The sequence below is a fragment of the Callospermophilus lateralis genome, chromosome 14 (assembly GCF_048772815.1).
Source record: "Callospermophilus lateralis isolate mCalLat2 chromosome 14, mCalLat2.hap1, whole genome shotgun sequence".
Taxonomy (NCBI): domain Eukaryota; kingdom Metazoa; phylum Chordata; class Mammalia; order Rodentia; family Sciuridae; genus Callospermophilus; species Callospermophilus lateralis.
In genome coordinates this window covers 27,936,636-27,962,701 of record NC_135318.1, presented here as the reverse complement: position 1 = coordinate 27,962,701, position 26,066 = coordinate 27,936,636, and the positions used below count along the sequence as shown (strand labels likewise).

The 26,066-nt window shown below is 40.4% G+C and overlaps 1 protein-coding gene across 5 annotated transcripts in view; it reads right to left on the bottom strand.

The window, feature by feature from the left end:
- The window catches only part of Crim1 (cysteine rich transmembrane BMP regulator 1), a 180,022-nt gene that overhangs the window by 61,725 nt on the left and 92,231 nt on the right, over positions 1-26,066 (bottom strand). For all 5 annotated transcript variants that reach the window (XM_076833156.2, XM_076833154.2, XM_076833153.2 and 2 more), the window contains 3 exons: positions 16,043-16,164; positions 6,920-7,102; positions 4,442-4,639 (listed from right to left, as the gene is read on the bottom strand). In XM_076833156.2, the coding sequence (XP_076689271.2) occupies positions 4,442-4,639; positions 6,920-7,102; positions 16,043-16,164 (503 nt within the window). The remainder of the gene's footprint in view (positions 1-4,441; positions 4,640-6,919; positions 7,103-16,042; positions 16,165-26,066) is intronic.

Below are 26,066 nucleotides of genomic sequence, written 5' to 3'. Positions count from 1 at the left end.
AAAACAAAATTCTTGCTGGTGTAAGTAACCGAAGTAATAATACAGTGGCAGTTACGTGTGCGTAAGGCATGTCTTAAAAATACTTGGTATTTGATGTCACAGTGAGTATTAGCCCTGAGCTGGGAAAGAACAAACTGCAGATTACACGCTAGTCATGGGAGGCCCAGGTGGCTGCCACTGGGATGGAGCTAAGAGCAGAGTTTGCATCAGAAGCCAATGTGAAGCCAATCAGCCCAAGTTGCCTGGAGATGTGTGGGCACACTGCATGTCAAAGCTACACAGCACTCTGCTTTCTGTTTTCAAAATGTGCTTTCAAATACAAGCCTCCTAACATTACTCTTTCTTCAACTGACCAGGGGTTCAAATGGCTGTCAGCTTCTTGGGCTCTGTTTAAAAGTGGCCTGACATTAGGACCTATCTCAGCTAAGGAGGAGATCTGCAGGAAGGGGTAGATCTATTCATGAAAAGCTTTTTGAGCATCTCCTTACACACAGATACCATTCTAGGAATACGGAAGAAGATGGCAAATTCCTTGATCACTGGGGACAGGCCTCTTTCTGGCGTGCAGTGCCCTGTTTGTTTCAGAGGCAGTGGATGTACAGGGTCCAGAGCCTGGGCTCTGGGACACACGGCTGCCAGTTTCAAGCTATATGACCTACAGCAAGTCACATGGCCTCTGAACTGGGCGTTCTGCAGTGGTAAACTTGGATGAGAGTACCTGCTCTGGAGGGAGGCTGCAGGGGTCAGATGAGCCGACGTTCTTTAAACACTCAGGCCCAGCACACAGAAAGCGTGTAAGGAAAGTTACGTGGGTTACAAATAAAATGACTCAATGGTGCTAGAGACAGAAAAAGTCAAATTTTGTTTTTCCTTCCCTATTTTGATTTTGGTTTTTAAAAAGGTCATGTCTTCCACGTATACACTGAAATCACAAACTTTACATGCTATTCCATGCTTTTCCACGCCAGCTCTTTACAAGAGTCTGAAAATAAAAAAATAATGGGACTGATAAATAAGAGAAGATGCAGAGAAAAGTCAGAAAAGCAAAATATGGGAATACAATAGTTACAGACTGACAGACTGCAATGGCTTATCTGTATACCTGAATTGGGTGTTGACGGTAACCTGCTAAAACTTCATCCTAAGAGTACTTAAGTGCCAACTTAAAAAGCACTTAGGTACTTGTGAATCAAGTTAGCTGTCAAGTAACAACCTTGTCTTTAAGGGCCCCTAGGTTCATGTCCCCAGTCCTCTGGGAGTAACCAGGAACACTATGCTGTCACTTGGAAGGTATGTATCTCTAACACAACCAAACCCACAGCAAGGTTCTTCCTCCCTTAGGAGTTAGCATGCTATGTGTGGTGATTCAGTAACTTATTTAGAAGAAAGCTGAAGCCACAATCCTTGTGTGGTGTCCTCTCCTCTAACTTCAGACCATGACTATGTACTCTGGGATGCAGGTAAGAGGTAAGGGCTAACACTTATTAAGCAACTGTGTGCAGCAGAGGAATTTACAATGTATCTTAACCGTGTCCAAAGCTGTGCTTCTGTTTTTCTCCAAATGACTGTGGCTGATTGCTTATTTATTACAAATTAACACCCTGTTTCTCATTTCTTTACAATCCTTTCGCTACTCTGAAATAAAGAATTTAATTTCATTTGAAATTATAGTTAAGTAGGCTATTCAATGCTACTGAATGACTGCTGAGAAAAGAAAGTTTCAAATGGTTCCATAAACTTCCTTGGACTCTATACAAAAAGACCCGTACGTCTTGTATTATTTTATAAGTTTATTATTATGAGTAATAAATAAACTTTCATATCATCTTAAGGAGTGCACTGTTTTTTGATTCCATACCAAAGGTTCTTTCTGTCCCTCTTACACCTTAAAATGACAGTTACTGGAGAGCAAATTCAACCTTACATGAAACTCACTACCCAACTACAGTAAAAATAAAAAACAATACGAGCAAGATAAATCAGTTCTCTGAGAACTAGAAAATGAAATCTTCTGGAAGATTTGATGAAAAGAGGTAAGTGCCAGAGCACAGGAGAGAGAAGAAAGGGGACCCGCAGACTCTCAGAGCTGGAATGACAAAGATGCTGGGTTTTGCTGAGGTGAAGAGGAGGTGGAGAAGCTCACCTAGCAGGGTCTAAGGCCTCCTTTCCCTGAGGTCTGCCACGTGGGGTAAGAGGGTAGGCAGGCGATCACATCCCAACACCTGGAGTAGCTTTCAAACTGCAAACGATTTCCTCCCCTGCCACTCCACTCCAGTCTCTCCCTAACCCACAGCCAAAAGCCAGAGATGAGGAGAGATTAATAAAGGAACTAGAAATAGGCAGCGTGAGTAAGCCGGGATGACATCTGGGGGCAGGGAGCACCATAAAAACAGCTAAACCTGATAGGATTTCAGCTTATCCCAGGAATGCAACACACTGGAAACTTAGGGGAAAATTGCCTAAGTCTCTCTCAACCTTATTTTCCACACCTCTGAAATGGGATAATACAACTATGTATGCCTTCAGCATAGGGTGGTGATGGTGAAAATGTGTTGGGGACAAATGTCAAGCACCTTACCCATAATACTCTATGTCGACATCCTTTACCTTCTGGTTTAATATAAAATTTAGCCTAAATATGTTCTTTTAAGTTCAAGTTGTCTCTTATTTATGTTTGCTTTTTTTGAACTACAAGAGGTACATCATTCATTTTTTCTGGGATTAGTGGCTCATTTTGGAATTAGTGGCTCACCCAAACTGTAAATCTTTTCTCAAACAGTGAAGAATTAGATGGCAAGTCTATGCAGATGCTGCAAAGCATAAACACTAACAAGACCAAACTCACTCACTCCTTAGCCAAACATCTCCTTGGGGTAACAACCAATCAATTTCCTATATAGCATATATAATTCTATTCATTAACGGCTTCTCAGCTCCACTCACACAGATATGCAAATGGGAGAAAAAGGTGAGTACAAAAGGATCTGCCTTCCTTTCCTCTTGCAGGAAAGGGTTATTCTTTTTATAAGCTTTTAAAATCTTACTTTGAACTTATGAAGTAAGCCACATGAGATTAAAAAGCACTTGCTGAATGGATTACATGTCTATGCTTTTAATTTTTCTTATGGGTTCACACACATTGATACTTAAATATTTCAGGTTGACAACAGACTGTCCCTTAACCTTAGGGACAGACATACCCACCTTTTTCTGCATTGAGAAGCACCCTTTCCTGTAAAGCCAACTACACAACCATTACACATTTCTACACACTCCTTTTTCCTAGCACTGAAACTCTTTTGCCTTTCTGGGGATGGGAGGAGTGTATGTGAGAGGAGGGGCGATTTCCACAAAATCATCATCTGGAAGCTATAAAGACGTGGAGGGTGGCAGCTACACTCTGAATGGAGTAATGGTGAGGGAACTGGTGATGTCAACAGAACTAGAGACTTCCAGCTTAAATTTTTATGTGATTTTTTTAAGGTCAATAATATATCTAACCCCTCAAAGGTTAATGAAGCTAGTTAGCAAATTTTTAAAGTCTGAATTTACCAAAATTTAGGCAAAAGCAAAAGATTTCTTGATATTTAAAAGATAGTCTAATTAGTTGACTTTCTGGAAAAAACTGTTAGTTTCTTGATATCTATTTTAGAAAGTTCTATAAGGATCTGTACTTAATGTGGATTAATTTTGGACACACATTATGAAAATATGTTTCTCAGTGATAGATAATCTCTACTGGATCTGTCAGTAGAAATATCTGATCTGCTGTCTGTTCTAATAGACATGGACAGAAGATTAAGATGACAAGAGTAATGCGCAAAGAATCTTCAAGGTGGAGGAAACGGACTGGAAGAGTAGCTGGAATGGAAAAATTAGTCCAGGATACCTCAGTTTATCTCCACTGAACAGAAGAGGTCGCCGAGATAGAAGTAAAAGCATTAGTGGAATGGCAAAGCCACAGTCCTCATAGCTTCAGAAGGAGGAAGGATGCTCTGTGTGAGTGAATGCAAACAGCCTTTAATGATTTGGTCCTTTTCTGACAGCTGTCAGGACTCTTGGGTTTACGGAAGCAGCACAAGTTGAACATGTTACGCATGAAACATGGATCTTGATTTCCAATTTTATTTCCCTGTGTTGACATTGGATGTTAATTAGGCTTACAACAAACTGAATTAAAACGTATATACCCTTATACTATAATGCATTCATGTAAGTATATGTGCAGTGAGAAAAAAGACTACACTACTCTCATTTTAAATTTGCAACATTTTTCTCAAATGATGAATCAGGGCTGTATAATAAATTGATCTGTAACTAGTAACAGCATGAGGCAGACATTATGAATGAGGAAATAAAAAACAAACAAGAACATATTGGTAGAAGCTTCTTCTCCAACAGGAGACATTTGCCAGACACTCATCAGAACTACAGGGCTTACCTTCACACACAGGGCAGCACTCCCCAGGCACTTTCACGGGGTGCATGCAGCTCTGCCCACAGGCTGTGGCCACGCAGTGGGGCTCTCCATTGATGCACTGGCAGAACGTACAGTCATCTTCTCGCCACCGGTCTCCATGAGCACGGATCTGGCCATTGGCATAGCAGCCAGCAGGATTGTTAAAAGGATACACTGGATCTAAATTAAAACACGAGTTCAGAGTCAGATTGAGGACAATCTAAATCTTATCTCTACCTGTACCTAAAGACACTTTTTTTTTTTCCAGGTTTTATTCATCAATGGTTCTATTCCAACTGTGATTAACAGAAGCTGGGGTCACATGAGGGATCCCTAGGGTTACATGCAAAAGCAGCTGTCACACCAAATGTACATCTTCTCATCCTGACACTGCAGTCAGGGAGGAAGAGAGGTGGCCTAAAAGCCAATGTGCAAAGCTGTCACTCCACAGAGTTGGAAAGCTTTCTGAACAGAGCTGTGGGCTGGCAATTAGAAAGCATGGATCTATTCTAGGCTCTGACTTTTTCACACCTCAATTTTACCACCTGTAAAGTGGAAGGATACTGCTCCATCGAAATATCCGTGATGCTGTTGCTTCTGGGACTAAATGACTTGATTCCCGTGGTGCTTGCAGGCCTATGTAGCAAGAGGAAGGAGCAGCCTCCAGGTACCTGCTCAGCCTCGGGCATGACGGGCTGGTTCAGACATGCCTTAGGTCTGTCTGGTGCCTCGGACAAAGACTAAACTTAAAGCAATTTTTCTCCCCATAATCTGGGAAGTTAAACAGCAAAGGTTGGGGAATGGAATTAGCCAAGGCTACTATTAAAAAAAAAAAAATTCTGAAGCAATTGCTAAAAATATAAATGCTGAATACAAATCCAAGTATCCCTATAATGACAGCAACTAGATATAAATATTCCATTTTTTTTAAATTCACAGAAATATATAAAAGTGCCGTGCAGTGCAAGGAGGACAGTCCAGAGAGTTTTTAGAGTTTGGTCTTTATTCTAAGGAGTTCAGAGGGCATTGTGACAAGGTTAGAAGTTCAAAATTTAAAATAATATAGTCACAACTTTAGAAAGGCAGTCTGCCAGCTGGAAGAGGCCGATAGACCTGAGCTAGATAAGACTTTCTAAATTCCTTGGTAAAAAAATATTACAGTACATACTTCATTTCTACTTTAAGCCTGGATCTGAATTCCAGGAAGTGAGACATAACCAGATCCATGCCCAGACAATTCGCTACGATTATTACTTGGAGGTTCATATCTGTGTTTTTACACCATCAACCGCTGCATAGTTTCAGATGCTATTACAAACTAGGGACAGCTACAGAACAAATCAATTGGGAAGACTAAAAGTTTGATGTGATTTTTTTTTTTTTTTTTAAAAACTCTCTCTCACCATAATAATATCTAAAAAGTGAGCTACTTTTCTCCTGCTTTGGTGAAAATGACTTCTTTCAAGGGAAAGGGCTCTGTGTTAGGAATGCAGTTTTCATACTTCAAACATTTCAGGTCTTCGGTATGATGTAGCAAACAAGCTCAAACATTAAAAGGAAAGGATTTTAGTACAACAGAAAAAAAAAAAGCAAAGAACTGAACGGACACTGTGCCCTTTCATTTTGTGTGTAGATATCAGGCAAAGACGAACACATGTGACAGTGGATTGAAGATCTGTGACCTAGTCAGAACAACAAGGCTCACATGACCTTCCTTTCTGGGGAAACAGCATTGTGTGGTCAGAAGAATACGGGAGGCCCATTCAGGCCTGGCGTCATCGTAGACTCAAGACAAGAGATTGCTTTTCTGAACTTCAGTTTCCTAGGGCTTAAAATGCGTAGGTGGTAGTAGACAGTCTTTAGAGGTACCATTCTGAAATGCTACGTATAAACTACAGAATGAGAAGGTAGAGCATGCTGCTGGAACATGCGAATAGATGTGGAGAAGAGGGGATTATGGATAAAACAGGTCCTTGAAGAATCAAACCTGATGCTCAGGGACACTCTGATACCTGGCCAGATATGGAGTCAGGCTTAGCCCCTCTCGGAGCTGACGGCCTGGCATTGTCAATGATGAAGACCATCCTTTTTAGCCAAGCATCCAAGGAAACCAGGGGGTGAATTCTAATGTCAGGATGAAGACAAAGTTTTGTCCCAGGACGTGCTAAGGCACTGCTAGAACTGTAGGAAAGGCCAGAAAGCAATTTCAGGAAGTCTCAAGTTGACCTGTAGACAATGGTCATGACCCATTCTCTATACCCAAGGTGAAGAGCATCTCTCAGGGAGATCCTTTTACACTCTGCCTGGTATTGTCAGCCTTCTGAAAGACCGACGGTGACATCATTAATAAGGAACTTCAACATTCCTCTCCTTTTTGATGAGACTGAATTCAACTGACTTTGACATTCAAGCTCTGGACCGTGAATTCTCATATCAACCTCAACCAGCATTTTTCCTTACCTTCACACACGGGGCAGCACTCGCCTTCAGGCACATAGTACCTCTCACAGTTCAGTTCCCCGCACTGGGCAGTGAAGCAGATGGACACGCCCCCTTGGCATCGACAGAATCGACAATTGTCCATTCGAAACATGTCCCCATCATAATACTCCACGTTGTTGAAGACACACGCTGGCTTTGTTTCTGAAGGAATGAAGACAAACAAGGAACATTTGAAATAACTTTTGCAGTAATGAGGATCAAACCCAAGATTTCATAAGTGAGAGGCAAGCACTCTACCACTGAACTGCATCTCTAGACCAAAAAAGCATATGTGAAGTCCTTAAGTGATGTCCTTTTATGCTTTCCAAACAGCCTCTAGAAAATTCTGTCAAAGAGCAGGAAGTTATAATTTGGCGAAAATTTACTAAACTTGATCTAACTTTATAATAGAAGCGACAAAGCAAAGTGAAATAAACAAAACTTGTTGCTATCCTGTTTACACAAAGGAACTGAAATTCTCTTGAGCAAAATCTACACTGACTTCCTCCTACCCTGTGACAAAGGTTAACTTTGTGATCATGAAACTTACATGTCTGGTACATGTTTTAAAGAGTTCATATTTGCTTTGTCAAACCCTTCTCTACCTTGAGTGCAGGATCCTACCTCAATATTAGGTTTGGTTCTTCTGCAGGTAATTTAGTGAGGCTTTTCTTTTAGTTTGAAGGTGGCAATGTTCTTCTCTTCCTTTGTTCCCTTCTAAACTCTTTTTTTCTATTTGGTTTAATTATCTATCATTTTAACAGTGCTTGTCCTTTAACCTGTATTACCTCACTTAATTTCAATAACAAAGATCTGATGTGGATTCACTATCCTGAGTTGAGAAGTGAGGAAATACTAGGTAATTTGCTTAAAATCACACATTTCACAAATGATAGAAGGAAACAGTAGCCTTCAACTAAAAGCTTGTGCTTGCTTGACTGCTTTAGGTATATTCTGCTAAGGATTCAGTCCCATTATGTAGAACACTCTGTATGATAATAATGATATTTAAATTGTTCTCTGCCCTGAAAACTCTTTAAACTATTCCTTGTCTCTAATTTTGGTTGTTTTAAAATAACCCTCACCAGACAGAGACAACACACACACACACACACACACACACACACACACACACACATACAAAACAAAAACAAAAACAAAAAAAACCCAAAAAACCCTACAGATCAGTACCTCTTATGAATACAGGCATAAAAATTCTCAAAGAAATTACTTGCAAACCACATCCAGCAACATATAAAAAGGATTATATGCCATGACTAAATAGTATCTATTCCACGAAGGCAAGGTTGGTTTAACACTCAAAATACAATTAATTTAATATGATATGTCAATGGAATAAAGGACAAAACCCATATCATCTCAATAGATGAAGAACAAGTATTTGACAGAATCCAATACTCTTTCATGACCAAAATGCTTAACAATTAGAAATAGAAAGGAAATTCCTCAACTTGATAAATGGCAACTGTAAAATCCCACAGCTAACATCAAACAATGATGTCTGCTCTCAGCACTTCAATTCAACATTTTAATTAAAGTTCTAATCAGGGAAATTAGGGAAGGAAAAATAAATAAAAGGAATCCAGATTAGAAAGGAAGAGGTAAAACTTTCTCTAGTTGCAGATGATATAATCTTATATATAAAAAAATTATAAAGAGTCACTAAAACTATCAGAACTCAAAAAAGTTCAAAAACATTGCAGAGTGTACGTGAGACTCAAAAACAATCTGTTTTATCTATACAATAGCAATGGGTAATCAGAATATAAACTTTTAAAAAAATTCCAGTCTTAAGATCCTTGAAAAAAATCAAAATGGGATGAAATTTACAAAATAAGTGCATAACTTACACTTTAAAACCAACAAAATATTCTTTAAACAAATTACTTGTTTCTATATCAACAAACATGAATTGGAAGACAGTATTGTTAAGATGAAATATTCTCCAGTTGGTCTCATGGGCAATGAAATCCCTATCAATTTCTTTTGTAGAAATCTATATGCTAATCTCACAACTCATATGAAAATGTAAGGAACTAAGAACAAAGTTAGAGAACTCCCACTTCCTGATTTCATAATACCATACAATGCTATAGTCATCAGGGAGGTATGGTTCTAGAGTACAGATAGATATTATAGTTCAGTGGAATTCGGAGTTCAGAAATAAACCATTGTATTTATTGGTTTTTGACAAGAGTGCCAAGACAATTCCATGGGGGGAAGAATAGCCTCTTCAACAAATGGTGCTGGGACAACTGGATATTCACAGGCAAAAGAATGAAGATCAACCTATCCTCACATATACAAAAATTAACTCAAAATGAATCATACAGCTATGATCTAAATGTTATAGCTACAAGTATAGAACTCTTAGAAGAAAATAGGAGAAAAATCTTCATGACCTTGGATTAAGCAAAGATTTCTTAGATATGATACCAAAAGCATAAGCAACAATAGAAAACATAGATAAAATGAATTTAATCTACTTCTATACTTCAAAGGATACCACCAAAAAAGTAAGACCCACCCACAAATTTGGATAAATCATTTTCAAATCAGGTATCTGATAAAGAGCTTGTGTCTTGAACTCTTATAAAACAATTTTAAAAAAACCTCAGTTGAAAAATGGACAAACATTTGATCAGATGTTTCTCCTAAAAAGATAGAAAGGGCCAATAAACACATGAAAGTATGCTCAACCTCACAGCCCACCAAATTAAAGAGTACTGGAAGCTGAAGAAAGTTGTCCTGAACAGATACACCCTGTTCAATCAGATGGGAAAAGCCACATGATAACAATCACATCGCTATGGGCTTCTCTGTCCCAAAATTACTTCTTAATATGTCACCCTGCATGTGTGAAATACTTGCAGAAACTTCCATCACATTTTAATTGGAGTATATATTTGCACTGCACTTAAGAACAATTACATTCTCATTTGATTTTACAATGACCTTGTTTGGAAGACAAGTATTAATATTCACTTTTTGCAAGGAGGAAAATGAAATTTACAGCGATTAGGTGACTTGCCTAAGGAGTGTGTGATGAAATGTGTCTGTGCACACGTGCAGGAATGTGTATGCCTGGGTCTCTTTCCTTAATATTGTCTGAATGTGATGTTTATTTTTTCAGAAAATTAATGTTAAATTAAAAAAGATCATATCATTATAGCTCAGAATTCTTTAGTATGTCAATATCCTTATCTGAGCTGGTACTGGAAGAACCTGTGCACCTAGACCATAAAGCACAGACAATAGAGTGTTTTTTAAATAAACTTGGATGCTGATGGAGTGAGGCACAATACTGTATTCCAACAAAATGTCGAATACTCATTTAAGTGGGAAAAAATTTTATAAACCAATCAATATTAATTACTTATCTGAGTTTATCAACCACATCACCATCTGGAGTAAAGCCATAAATCTTCACCGAGATTTGAAGAAGTGTATAAACCTGCTGCAAACTGACTTGTTTTCATGGTGGGGTGTGCAGAGGCTTACATGGGAAAGGATGGGACTGACCATGCTACCAGTGCAGTCCAGTTTCACACAGGGGCAAAGGAGCCTTTGAGGAGCAATAGCTAATTGCTTCTCCACCTGATGAAGATAGAAGTGAGTCTCAAAATAGTCTGGAGATTTTCAGCACTTCATGAAAGAATGATTTAAGCAGGTGTGGAATAGAAAAGTCCTAAGAAGTAATTTACCATGTCATTTGTACTCCTCAATGCAAGGAAGCATGAAAGTGTCTTTTTAGTGATTTCTGGATGTGTTTTGTGTCTGCCATTTAAATTTTATGTTTCTAAGTTCTGGAATCTTCCCTTTCCTCTTTCACACATTTCAGAATTCGTGAAAAACAGCCTTATCATATAGAACGTTAGTAAACTCTAAGGCCTGCCAAATTACACTGATTGGCAGATGGTGATAGGTGTATCATTTTAACAAAGGAAAAGACTAAAATAAAGGACTTCAGTTCCAATGTGAAAACGGAGAAGAATCCCCAATAGATACACTTCTGTTCTCAACCTCTCAGTAGGGAAGAGTTCATACCTAGTCACCGTCTCATTTCTCTGGGGGGTGGAGCAGGAGTGGTGAGCTGAATGGGAGGTAAATGGGACACAGCCAGAAGCCAAGACAGACGACCCTATGACAGATGGGAACTGTCTGACAATTTCTCCATAAGTCAATAGCAAACTGATGTAATCACAAAGATAGAGTACAAGGGCTTCCAGGTACCTGAGGGGGAAAAAACCTTTTGTATTAGGTGTCTAAGTATGGGCCGGAGTATACCAAGCAAACACTATTTTAGGATAAGAAAAGAGAATAACACTGAAAAGACTGGCCTCTCAAGCATTAACTTAAAAAGGCACCAAGGGGTGCTCAACAAACACTTCCTGAACATAATACTTCTTTCAAAGCACCAGATTCTCCCCATTTCTGTATCAGCAGATGTTTTATGCCTGCGAATCTTACTGAGCACGATTTCTATACAGACAGGGGGTTCTTGACAGATGTTTTTTTTTTTTTTTTTTTTTTTTTTTGGTATCAGTTTTCTTATTAACAGGCTGCAGGTCTGGCTTTTCTGGGCCAAAATTTACCTGAGGAGAAAGCTGATTTTGGGTACAGGTAGGTCCCCTGCAAGTGATCAATTTCACATGTGAATGTCTGGGAGAGAATTCTGTCAGTGCCAAAATAAGACCATTTCCAATATCTTATAAACCTTTCATATGTTTAAAAGCAAACTATTGGGTGGTTAGCATAACCTTAATAGAAACCCCTAGTTATTAGTGCTCTTTTAAAATCTGCATTTCCTACTTGTGTAATAATCAATAGTGCTACAGGGATAGACAAATATTTCCAATGGCACAAAAACAGGCTAAAAAGTAATTCACTTTGTGTTCAGCTCCCTTCCCCTGAACTTACTTCACACCACCTGAAATTGCAATGGTTGGTTCTGCTGTATACAAGGGACCCTCCTGCTCCTGTCTACCCATCTACTGCTCTGGGCACCCCTGGGAAAAAACGAGGGCACTTTTCCTCTTTTGTACCAATGACAGATTCTTACAGTTGAGAATGAGAACTAGCCCCAGGACACACTTGGTCCTGCTGGCTACAGTCAGCATTGAATATCCTAAGGCTAAAAATAATTCTGGTCATTTCATTTCAGTTGGTTTAAATCCAATAACATAATACCACAGACAATTCATTTACTCCTGTGGGGAACAGTTTATAACCAAGTCAGGTTAGAAGAATCTGTTACTGACTCAAAACCAAGATAGTCTATTTTATCTAGCTGCGTGTAGACACTCACTGGCTAGTGATCGTGTCCAAGCAACTGAATGAATGATCACTACCACATTTTGTGCCTGGAATTTAAACCCCGAACACCCGCAGGATGAGAGAGGTGGGCCACACACAGGATAACAGGGTTATCGCTACAAAAAGGAGTGCACGTGCCTATCTAGAAGTGGAGCCCCAGCTGACTGCTGATAGACATTCACTTGTGGGCAGAACTGACTCTTGAGGGAAGGGCAGGACTGTTCATGGCTTTGGAGGTCATACTCTAGGTGATGATTATGACCACTTCCAAGTTGACATAAAAGGAACTCCACCGCACCACCTGTCCCTCTGGTTTTAAGCAACAGGGTTCTCGGGTGACAATACCTCCCAAATGCTACTCTCAGTCCCTGTCAGATAATCCCATCACAAACTGTCACCATCTGCTCTTCAACTCTCCTGTCCCTGCACAGAAATACAAGCAAAGCAAACTGCAAAGAGAAGTACAATGTAGAGGGTGTTCTCCCCAACAATTCATCCATACTAGTGTTTTCAACACTTAGGAGTTCTAGAGTTCTCAGGGAGATTTTTTTTAAATCTTATGCTTGCGTTTTAACACTTAAGATTAAAAAAAATAACATGAGAATAGAGATCATCTGAAGGCACCTTGGGGACTAAGTGCTGCCGTGCTATCTCTGTTTCAGCAAGCAGGGCTGATGATATTAGCCTTCCACCCACTCTCTCCTGAACGGGTGTGGAGTTCTCAAACTGAGACAGAGATTGAGGTGCCCACAGGCTAGCTGTGGCAATCTGACTTCCTGAAACTGCTTTTACTAAGCTGCACCATAGGTATTTTGCTTTTTACTGGGAAGAACCACCACAGGATACCCCTTTCTGCATTTGTGGTGTTGAAACAATTGAACACACAATCTACTTCATCACTCAGTGCTTCCTTTTTAATTTCCATGTGAGAAATCTCCATTAGAGAGCGCATCACCCCGTCCAGCAGGCTTTTTTTGCCTCTGAAAGCAAGAACTGTGCGTCTGACCCTTCCTCCTCCTTCACTCTGATTGGAGGAGGCTGGGGGCCAAATCTGATGTTTAACTCTGGCAACTACACAGCCTCTTGTAGCCTGCATACCTGAGGGCACCCTCTGTTTAATTTTCACTTCTCAACTTTCACTCCCAACCTTGTAGCCATACTTCTTCTTGCTAATTAATATTTTACCACTATGTTACAGAATTCATTCTCATTGTAAATTGCCTCAAATTCTTGTGGATAAGCAAGTCTTTGGATGTATACAACAGATTTCTGCTTTTTTAAGTGATGATAATGAATCTTTGACATGTAAAAATCTCCTAAAGGCAACCTTATGACAAGTGCCAAGATTCTTCCAGGACCCTGGATGATAAACACACACACACACACACACACTCACAAAGTAGGTATGTGTTATGACATCAAAGTAAGTAAAATACAAAATTTGAGATAGTCTGTTTAAAAATATTCTGTAGTATTATAAATCTTTATAGCATTATGGTATTTAGTCTCTTCTACATATGAATGATATAGGTAGAGACACTAAACAGCAGGGTGAGAAGTAAAAATCACTCCACAAATTTATGGTGGCAAGAAAGAGGCAACTACCAGAAACACTGATTCTGTTTGCTGCCCCACCATTTTCTCATAGCAAATGGCAAATCCTCTTCCTGAAGCCAAGGTTCAATAAAAAGTGGCTATAAATGAGGGCAGGCCCTGGAGATTGATTCCAAGATCACTGAGACAGAAGTGCAGTATTAGCTAACCTAGACACAGCTGATTGGAGAGAGATGTAAAGCTAATGTTTTGATAAGAAAGGCCCGACAATTTGGTTTCCAGAATCAAGAAGCAAAGAGAGAAGAAAAGCATTCTTCCCCACACAGAGGAAACGAACAAATTTTATTACTATTGGTGATATTTCCAGGAGACAAATGACTTAGGATGAAAGAGTGGGGTGGTCAACGATGGAGCTCTCTCACCAGTAACCGTTCCATGGGCTGGCAGTGAATGGCTGCCTCTTGAGGGAGCTGTTATGATAGGAATCAGATCCCTCGGTTGCTAATTTCAGGAAATGTAGGTGCCTCAATGAGGCACATGATATACTAAGGTCCACAGAAGTAAGGGTGAATGTGACCAACTCCCGTCCTCTAGTAGTTCAAATTCTAGAGTGAAAAATGAGTTCTGGAAGGAAGCATATCTGAGATGCTGAGATCCCATGGTAGGGATTGATGATTTCTGTCAAAACGGTATCCTAATTATGGTACAAGTTAAATAGTCACAGGATATCACCTACACAAAATTACACTGCAGCAGCAGGGCCAGAGAGAACAGATCTATTTGTCCACTGGTTAGTGTGTAACAGACAAAACCACTGTCTGGGTGATACCAGGGGTGGGAGAGCACTGAGAAGGGATTTATGCACACGGAACCCTGTCTGTACCCCTCTCTGTATGCTTATATCTATAAGGTCTGTGCATTCCCTTACTGTCTCCTTCCCTTACCCCCAATGCCCAGAACAGTGTCTCTCACAGAGATGAACAGGAGGTGTGCACACAGTATAATAGACTCATTTGCTTGTGGCACAATTCCAAGAGCTTCACACATTATACCTCATTTAATTTATCAGTATTCATGTCATTTTACAGATGTAGAACTGAGGCCCAGAGAGTTGAAGACAATTCCTCAGTTTACACAGCTAGTAAGTGGAGAAACCGATTTTCAAACTGGGGTCAGCCAGTCCTAGCCTGTATTCTACCTTAACTACAAAACCATACTGCAAGTATTTCCTCAAAGCAAACCAAAACAGCACAGAGAACTAAAAAAAATTCTAGGGTGCAAACCAACAGGATGCAATTTCAACATGACCTTTCCTTATGTGTGAGACAGGGACCTGAGAAAAGGGAAGGAGACCTCGGAAGGCTGCATCCTTGCAGACAGTAGATAGGGTGGACGTTTCTGTATGTGTATGATGTTTGTTGTATGTGCCCCAATTTTTCTGGGTGCACCGGTATCAATTAAATAACGCTCTATGAAATTACTGACATGTAACTTGTTTCAGTTTTCCCTTTTTATTCCTGAAAATTCTAGTGGAGAAACGTGTTCTAGGTTCTCTTGTCTGGCACCTGAATTCAATAAACATCTAGTCACCAAACACGGAGCTCTTCTATGAAGGATGAAAGGGAGAGGTGGATCCTGTTTGAAAGAATCTGGTGACTGAAGAATCTTTTTTTCTGATCCAGGAGGGTCAATCCACAAGCAGGCCAATACCAATGACCAAACATCAATCAAAGATGTTCTAAGTAGGAAAACACTGAACTAGAAGAACCATTTCTTTCCTAATTCAAACTATCGTTGCTCTCATGTGGAAAGTGTCTCCTTTCAGCAATCGGGCAGGTTACTGAGTGACACAGAAGGGATATGCACACAGGCTCCGTGCTTCTTTTCTGGAGAAATTCTAAAACTTCTGACAGTTTCAAAACCCAACAGAGTAGGACAGCGCTACCTGCAATCTGCTATTACATTTCTAAAATTCTCCTTCTGATGAACCATGGTTCCTGTCCTAACTTTCTTTACTGCACTGTGAGATCTTAAGTAAACCTCCTTTACTGAGTGACTTTTCAGCAACTCCCTGAGTAAATTCCCTGCTTTGTAAAAGACAGAAGCAGCTATGGTCCATTGGCCCACCCCCTCCTCCTCCTCCTCTTGCTGCTGCTGTAGTTGCTACCGAACAAATATACACTCTCTGAGAACAAGAGAAACCCCACGTACCATTAACACATTCAAAGACATCACAGCACTTTCCGGGTGTCCCATCTCCACGAGAGACTATGCGGGGAGTGGATCCCACCTCACACACGGGGAAACCACATAAGCCAGAGAGACACTCGCATCTGAAACCAAAGAAAAGGGAAGGAAAACCCCATGAATAAACAACAACATAGAAGTTGGGAGACCACAAAGTGTCAGTGGCAAAGTACCTGGTCTATACCACACAGCCTCAGTTAAGTGGTGTCACTGGGAAATGAGGAGGGGGAAGGGGGTCTCACATAATCTGCTTTCCCAAGGTCTACGACTAGTCTCCTTTACATACACGCAGATTTTTAACCATGTTGGCACATATATTTCTACAAGGCATTACCTCGTTGCTTACTTAACCAGACTGGTATTGAGTGTAACATGCATTTTCAGACAACTCAGGACCATGGTTATGTGCACACATGCTTGTCTACACGTCAGTGGTACTGGGAGGGGCTGAGGTGCTGCTATTTGATATGCAGGTGTTTTCCAGAATCATTTCTGATTTTATTTTCAACAAGTCATCTGCTTTCCAGATTTTTATTGTCAGTATGATTATCTCTAGAAGCACCTTCATCTCGAGCAACATTTAATTTATAAATGTGCAGAACAGAAAGAGACCAGAATGACGGGCTCTTAATCAATAGAGGGTACAATGTCAGTAAATGGACTCAGTGACAGCTACCTTGGAGGTGGGAAGTCTTAATTTTTTGGATCTTCTACGTTACCATATGTGCATTTATCTCTCCATGCATGAACGAGGTGTCGAATGCATGCAAGCTGGCTGTGCTGGCTCTCAACCTGAGCTTCAACTCTGTTATGAAACCTGCCTAAACACAGAAACCTGGTGAGTATGGATGGGGAATAGGAGGAGACCAAATGTCTTAACTGCTACAATGAAACAGGAGACAGGAAATGAGATGCCCAGGGCAGCTGGGTGGCAGCATGCAAATCATGCAAATGTAATACAAGGAAGAAGCAGCTAAACTGCAGTCCTGGGACTCCCCTGGGGATAGAACTGTGGGTCAGAAGGTGGAGAGAATGAAGGAGGGAATTCCTGGGCTCATAGGAGTAAAAGGAAGGCATTCTGGCAGAAGAGCTGGTATTCATGTACAGGGGTTTTGGGGGTTAGGGTCAACATCAGGGGAGATAACACTCCCAGCAGGGAAGAACTATTAGCACATTCATTAATTCTACTACCTTTCCTTCTTATTTAAGTGATTTGATTCATTCTCCCATAATTCTTTGGATCTTTAATAAATTAAAATATGCTTGTAGTCCTCAAGTATCTTAATAATCAGGCCCAGAGATTTAATGACATTTAAACTGTTAAACAAGAAAGGAAAAGAAGTTAAAATTTGCACCAAAGACCAAAGCCACTGCAAACTTATGAAGGATTCCCCCACCCCCCATGCCCACCCTTTCAGGGTTCTTCCATGTGACGTGATGGTTAAGGTGGATTTCTGGGAGCACAGAGTGTTAGTTAAGGTTTTGCTGGAATGACATTTCTGCTTATGGTTCAAAATAAGTGTCTGCCTATTTAATGTGAGCAGAGATGGGCCACTGCTTTGAAATTCACTGAATTCCTGTAGGACAATCACCTTCTCGGCTGAGTAACTGTGATCTGGGCCTTCAATACTTGGTAAGGTTATCCCAAACTCTTTCTTTCACACTTATGTACCTAGCCACTGCAGCTGTAAGCACATAATCTTACCACTGTGATATAATAGTAATAATATATTAACATTTGTTGTACTTGCCACTCTCTAGAACTTAAAATTCTTTAGGGTTTATAAATGAATCGGGCTAGAATATTGAGAGGCTACACCCTGATTTTAGTACCTAGATGTGGTTATAAAGAAAGCACCCACAAGAAAAGCCGACTAATCTTTTCTTAACACATCTGATTCACACTGTTGCCTGCTGATGTGTTCCAGGGAATCGATCTAATTTAAACACCAACAAGCACACCATCACCTGAAAAATACTTCTTCAGATGTTGTCTTTTAATAAAAACTTCAGCCATCTTCCCTGAACGTACCTGTCTTAGGTTCTCTGTTATGCTGTGGGAAACCATACCATGCTGAAATTCAGGTCCAAGTTTGCCCAATGTCTGACTTATTTCCCAACCTCCATCATTTTCTATAGACCCACACCAGCAGCTTGCAAAAGATCTAAAACTATGCACAACTGACTATTAATCCACTCAGAGGAAAAAAAAAAACAAAACTTTCTAAGCACAATTTTCACTTCTAAATCAAGAACATAAATATTAAAGAGTGAAAGAGTTGTGCCAGCTGGTGTGCTCCTGACTTCTGTCCCCTTGTCTACTTGTCCTTTGTAAGTCCCCTCTGTCTGTTCCCCTATTTTGACTTCTGTCAACTTCCTCTGAACATGAAATTAGTACTTTAATGAAGAAGGAACTTACAAAAGAGCCTCAAAAGGTAAAAATCTAGGCTCAAGCCAGATATCTGTTTGGCAGTTCAGATTAGGCTGAATTTTAAGAAACTGCTCTTTCTATTTCAGCATACAGAGATTAATAAACATAATCCATCACATCAATAGCCTTAAGGACAATCACATGATGACCTCAATAGATGCAGAAAAAGCACCTGACAAAATACAGCACCCACTCATGTTCAAAACACTAGAAAAACTAGGGACAGTAAGAATATACCACAACATTGTAAAAGCTATCTATGCTAAGCCCAAGGCCAACATCATTCTAAATGGACAAAAATTGAAAGCTTTCCCTCTAAAAACTGGAACAAGACAAGGAACCTCTTTTACTACTTCTATTCAACATAGTCCTTGGAACTCTAGCCAGAGCAATTAGGCAAAAGAAACAAATTAAAGGGATATGAATAGGAAAATTAGAGCTCAAATTATCCCTATTTGACGACAACATGATTCTGTATTTAGAAGACCCAAAAACTCCATCAGAAAACTTCTAAACTCATAAATAAATTCAGCAAAATAGCAAGGTATAAAATTAACACCCATAAATCAGTTGCATTTCTATACACCAATGACAAATCAGTTAAAAGAGAAATTAGGAAAACTATCCCATTCACAATAGCCTCAAAAAATAAAAATAAAATTTGGGGGAATCAACCTAACAAAAGAGGTAAAAGACCTCTACAATGAAAACTACAGAACATTAAAGAAAGAAATTGAAGAACTTAGAAGATGGAAAGATCTCCCATGTAGGCAGAATTAATATTGTCAAATGGTCATATTACCAAAAGTGCTAGATTTAATGCAATTCCTATTAAACTTCTAATGACGTTCTTCATAAAATTAGAAAAAGCAATCATGAAATTCATTTGGAAAACTAAGAGGTCCAGAATAGCCAAAGCAATCTTTGCAAGAAAAGTGAAGCAGGAGGCATCACAATACCAGACGCTTAAATTATATTACAGAGCTATAGTAATAAAATCAGCATGGTATTGGCACCAAAACTGACATGAAGACCAATGGAACAAAACAGAAGATACAGAGACAAACCCATATAAATACAGTTATCTCATACTACACAAAGGTGTCAAGAACATATATTGGAGAAAAGAGCCTCTTCTACAAATGGTGCTGGGAAAATTGGAAATCTACATGTAGCAGAATGAAACTGAATCCCTCTTACCCTGCAAAAAATTCAACTCAAGTAGATTAAGGACCCAAACACTAGGGAAGAGATCCTGCACCTAGTAAATGTGGGCCCATTTTTCCATCATGTCGGCTTAAGAACCATCTTCCTTAATAAGACTTCTAAAGCACAAAGAAGTAAAATTAAAAATCAATAAATGGAATAGTATCAAACTAAAAAGCTTCTTCACAGCAAAGGAAACAAGAACATAAAAACAGAGCCTACAGAATGGGAGAAGAATCTTTGCTACCTGTACCTCCGATATAGCATAAAAAGATTAATCCCCAGGATATATAAAAAACTAAACACCAAAAAAAGCAAATAATCCAATCAATAAATGGACAAAGAAACTTAACAGGCACTTCACAGAAGAAATATGGTCAACAAATATATAAAAAAATGTTCAACATCTTTAGCAATTAGAGCAAATTAAAACTAAACTGAGATTCTATTCTAATTCTAGTCAAAATGGCAATTATCAAGAATACAAATAACAATAAATGTTGGCAAGAATGTGAGGGGAAAAGGTTACACTCATACATTGCTGGTGGGACTGCAAACTGGTATAGCCACTCTGGAAAGCAGTACGGAGATTTGTAAGAAAACTTAGAATGGAACCACCATTTGACCCAGTAATCCCGCTCCTCAGTATATACCAAGAGGATTTAAATCAGCATACTACAGTGATGGTGCAGCCACATCAATGTTTATAGCTGTTCAATTCATAACAGCTAAGCAATGGAACCAACTAAGTGCCCTTCAAAAGATGAATAAAGAAAACATGGTATATATAAATAATGGCAATAAAGAAGAATGAAATTATGACATCTGCTGGTAAATGGATGAAACTAGAGGCTATCATGCTAAGTGAAATAAGCCAATCCCCAAAACCAAAGGCTGAATGTTCTCTCTGATATGTAGATGCTAACACACAATAAGGGTGGTGGTGGAGAATAAAAATCCATTGGGTTAGACAAAGGGGAATGAAGGGAAAGGAGGGAGGATGGGAACAAGAAAGCCAGTAGAACGAATTGGTATAACTTCCTTATGTTCATATATGAATACATGACCAGTGTAACTCCACATCATGTCCAACCATAGAATGGGAAGTTATATTTCATGTATGTATAATATGTCAAAATGTACTCTACTGTTATGTATATCTAAATAGAATAAATAAAAAAAAAACCTGTCCTTTTTACAGGTTGACTGACGATGGTCAAATAGCAATTCTGTATAGTTCAACACAATACAACTCAGCTAGATTATCTGGCAGTCATACCTACATTCACTCTCAGAAGAGTGAATGACCCATATTTGCTTAGGAAATATATTGTATCTATAAATTATGTGAGTCCAGTGTAGTTTAAAGAATTCTTTTATAAGATTTTTCTATATTCCCTGCTTACACACTGGAGGTAGGTATTTTCCCTTGACAGATGGGTGCAGTGAGGCTCAGTGCTCCATCAACTGAACTGAGATTAAACAGGGTTTCCTGTTCCCTGTGTTCCCACTAGAAGACACCAGAAATGCAGAAACACAGAGTATGCAAACTGCACCTTGTCCTCACCACCTTCTCTCTCTTCATTCCCCCCAACCTTCCCCTTCCTCTTTCCCCAATCCCTGGAAAGGAGTAAGCTAGGGAAAGGAGAAGATGCCAGATGGATCAAGGGCAGAAGAAATGGAGGACCACAAGACAGATGCTTAATTCTGCTGAGGCTGCCACTCATATACCCATCCCCAGCTCCCTGCTCTGTCTCCCCTCATCCAGGACATGCTGCACCCACAGTCAACAATCTTCAACTACTCTTTGTTCCATTTATCAATGCCTCAGCTCAGCACTCAACACCCTGAAGCCCACATACCTTTCTTTCAAAGCCCTCTCCTAGTATTTCTCTTATGCTGCAATCATTTCTCCAGGCACGCCCCTGCTCGGCTGTGTTTCCTCTGCTCACACCAACTAGCTCCTGAACATTCCTTGTCCAGGCCTCGTGCTGATCCCTCTCTTGAGATAACAGCCCCTTCTCTGAACCCCACACTTGTCTGCAGCCCTTCTCTCACTCTAGGTAACATGAATTCTCCCATGGCCACAAGCTCTTCTGCACTTCTCCTTATATAAATATTTCTTAGATGAAGAACTGGAGGGTTACAAGAGAGGGATGATACTGAAGAAACAAAATGAAGAGACAAAGAAAGGGAGAAATAGAGTGCTGATTCTACAGGGGGAGCTCAAAAGGATTTCTCCAGGCAGAGCTAAGTACGTGACGTGTTGTGCAGAAGTGCTGACTGCCTTAAAAACAAAACAGCTTTATTGAGATATAATTCATGGCGAATGATCCAGTGGTTCTATATCCACAGGGTTGAGCCACCATCACTGGCACCTGAGTTCGGAGCATTTCTATCACCTCAGAATGAAACCCTGCACACGCTGGCGGCCAGACCCCATTCCTCCCCCACCCCCAACAACCACTAATTTATGTTCTGTCTCTGTGAACTTGCCTATTCATATAAATGGAATCATATAATATGAGGGCTAAGGGCTTTTTAACTTCAAACAAGAAGCAACCTGTATTTGCAATTTGCCAGAAAAAAAAAAAAAATCAAGCCTCCAATGTTATCCTCGGTATTAAGATAATGATCAATCAAAGCACCACATTAATAAATTTTTGCATAATGTAATCACAGCTGCAGCCAGGTGGGACTTGGTTAAGCTGTCTTTTCTTTTCTCGAGTAGGTAATGGATTCACCTTAGTGGGCATCTGAGTGCCTGAGTGCAGAGATGAACAGCACTCAGAAATCATTAAAACCCCTAGAGGGCACTCACCTCCTTAGGAGGCCCACAGCAGCGTGTCTGCTGGCTGAAAGGCAGTGAGTACAATCCTATTCTTCTCCTCCATCATGTCCTATGCTTCCTGGACTACACAGACAGTCCTGGGCAGGCCAGAAGGCCAAAGTCCTGACTCCTGGGCACAGCATACCAGGTGCTCACAAGTCTGGCCTCGACCTATCTTGTAGCTTCCGAGTTCCAGAGGCTCAACACATACACACTCCAGCAACAACGGCAATCTACCATTCACGGGATCCACCCACTCCTGCCTCTTACCACTCCATGCCACAGTTCAAATGTCCATTCAACCTCAAGTCCCTGCTTCTCCTTTGTCCCTTTGAGAATTTCCCACAGCCTTGAAGACCAACACATCCTATGAGGCTTTCTCTGATCAAAAAACAACCAGGATTAATTTTCCATCTTCTGACCTTCAACAATACTCAGGGGTGTCCCACTCTTGGAGTGTGTCTGCTCACCATACTAAAACAAAATCATACTGATCATCCTCTCAATTCCTCTAGTGCAGGGGCATGTCTGGCATGTATTATAAACTTAGAAAATGAATGATAAAGACATCCAAACAAAAATTTGGAATGAACTCCCCGCCCTCCATGGCTAAAATGTCACGGGTGAGAGGATGCTTTTACACATTTATGACTCAGAAAGGTACAGCATTTTTCAAAATCAGCATGTGGAAAGAAAGACTACAGAATTTGTTTTGAATAAGATTCCAGGGTACCACATTTGGGGGTTATTATTAGTCTGGGGAAAGACTACAGAATCTGCCCATGACATAAGCTCTGTAGGGGAATCCAGGATCCACTTTCTGAGAACCTCATGCCCAAATGTGCAGGGTTTGGGTTGCTATATTTCAATTTGCACTTTTCATTGGAAAAAAAAAAAAAAAAACAACAAGTAAGACTCATTTTAACACTTCAACAAGAGTGGTGCTTATTAGTACACATTCTCAGTCATTCACAGGGACTCCTTCCTACCTAAAGACCACTGCTGAGGAGTGAGAGACCCCTGAGTAAGCGACAGAAAGAGCAAAAATATGCAGAAAAATATGCAACCACCAGCAAGTCACTGAAGCCCTTGGAGGCTTGGTTTCTCATCCATAAAGGGAGATGGTTGGATTATAGCAACCTTTCTTCTAAGAATAAAATCCTATGGTTGTACTACTGCCATTACCATCCCCACCACTGCCAGAATCTGATCCCAGTACACTGTATTCTATTGCTTCTAGCCTGCCTGTACCCTCTCCTTAGACCCCTTTGCCCCCATCCATGTCCCCCTCCAAACACCTAGACTTCCAGGCCTGGGTCAACATGAGGTCTTTTCCCTGAGGTTTTCTGGGTGATCTCCCCCACCCCGTGGCATAATAATTACATATTTATATTTTTCCCCTATAAAAGAAGATCCTAAGCAATGCAGGAGAATTAACAGCACACCAGAGGCTGATGCCCCTGTGTTTGAGACTCTTTAAAATTGCCTCTAAGGATTGATGCTTTGTTTTATCTGACTAGAGAAATTTTAAAGATGCTACCTACATGCTAGAGGGTTGTTGAAAGAGCCACCTCCTGCTGTTCCTATAGCCCCTTTTGCAAAGGAGTACTCCTGGAATGTGCCCTGGGGTGCGGGGAGCCACTGTGCTGAAGGCAAATGTTGATCTAATGTTCCCTACAATAAGCTCCCTCTTCAGAGGAGGAAATTCGGAAGCAACTATCAGACTCCTCATCTTCCCCAAGCAGCCCCTTATCTCTCTGCCCATATCCTGGAGGGAAACAGGCTGCTAAGGCTCTCTGGAAAAGATTTCTTCCAGGACTGGCTTGACTCCACATGGGAATGGAGTGCCTGAGTCCTTCCAAAGAGAAGATATCACTGTCTGCACATCAAAAACTACCATTTACAGGTGGGAGGAGGTCTCCCCCTGAGTCGGGAAGCAAGGATAAATGAAGCATTAAAATGGCAAAGCACCTGTACAAGGAGGATCCCACACAGTGCATTAATAAAAGAGTGTGTTGGGAATGGAAATTACGACAGAGAAAACACAATTCTATTCTATAAAAAGTAGCTTTGATTTTTAATTAAATTCTATGTACTTTCTACTGATTAAATTTCTTGCTTCTTTCCAGGAAATGTATAAGTTAAAAAAAAAAAAGGCTACAAATAAAACATCCAAAAAGAAATAGGTTTCTCACTGGAGGGTCCAACTACAGAAAACAGCACGCCTCCGCCTCCCTATGGAAGTTCCTTTGGCTCACAGTTTCTAGCATTTCTCCCAGTGAGAGATCTACCGTTGTCTAAAACAACTAGGCCTCCTTCACCCTTTCTCAGACTCATCCCTGCGTGATCATATGGTTCTGTCACTCAAGCTACCTATGGCATGCACGAGATCACACACTTTCCCAGCAGCCATGTCTCCCTTTTACAGTGAGCTACTACTAGGGATTGTGTGTGTGTCTGTGTATATACATACATATACACACACATACATATACACACACATACATATATATATATATATATATATATATATATATATATATATATATATGTATATTCATTTATTTTAAAACCTCTCCCCCTTCAGAGACAACTCCTGGGCTTTCTGTGCTGTTGTCTGCTTTTCTTCTTCTGGCAGGAGGAATTGAAGGATATGCTCCCATGCAGGGACAGGACAAGCTGAGGACAGGTCGTAACAATTCTTTTGCATCTCCTAATATTAATAATAACGAAGCCCACTGTAAGCCCTTAATACAGCAGTCACTACAGCTTTTATATTCCTAGCTTTCTCAAGGGACAGACAAATTATGGCTTCCTCCTCAAGGCTGGCATGGGGCTTAGGAAGCTTCAGGTGGTAAAAGTTCAAAGAAAAATGGTATAATCTGTAGGAAGATACATGCTTTACGTTTCTGTAATTATTATAAAATCATCTTCTAGAACTACGTCCCGCAGCAAGCAGGTGTGTTGAGAAGAAAGCAATGGCCCTTTTGGTAAATTACTGCTTTGATGTGACTGGCTAAAGGAAGAGGGTTGGGGCAGCGCTGGAGGTACTTAATCTTGGCAGCAGGGGAACCAGGTGCTCTCAGACACACAGCTGAAAACAACCCAGGCCTCCTGGTGGAGGGCTCAGGCGGCATCCTGACCCACTCAGTCCAGCTCAACAACCGGAAATGGAGTCTGAGAACGGGAAGAGAGGGCTCTCTGCCTCCACCTCCTCAGGCCTGGGGAAGACACTGGCATTTGCTGTCATGACTGGTGGGATGAGAGGGAGACTGGGCTGATGAAGGGTATTACAGATGGATGCTTTGGAACACGAAATCAGCTTGTTTATGGACACGTAATTACTTTCTAACCATTTTCTAAGAGTGTACATGCAGCAGACACGAGGCTGGTTTGGGGGCTGGGATACACAGGGTCCTGCTTTACTTTAGGGAGTCTGATACATTAACTGCATCAGATACGAAACTGCCAATAAGACTTTTCATAAAGACAACTCAATCCCCTCCCCAGAGCACAGGAAG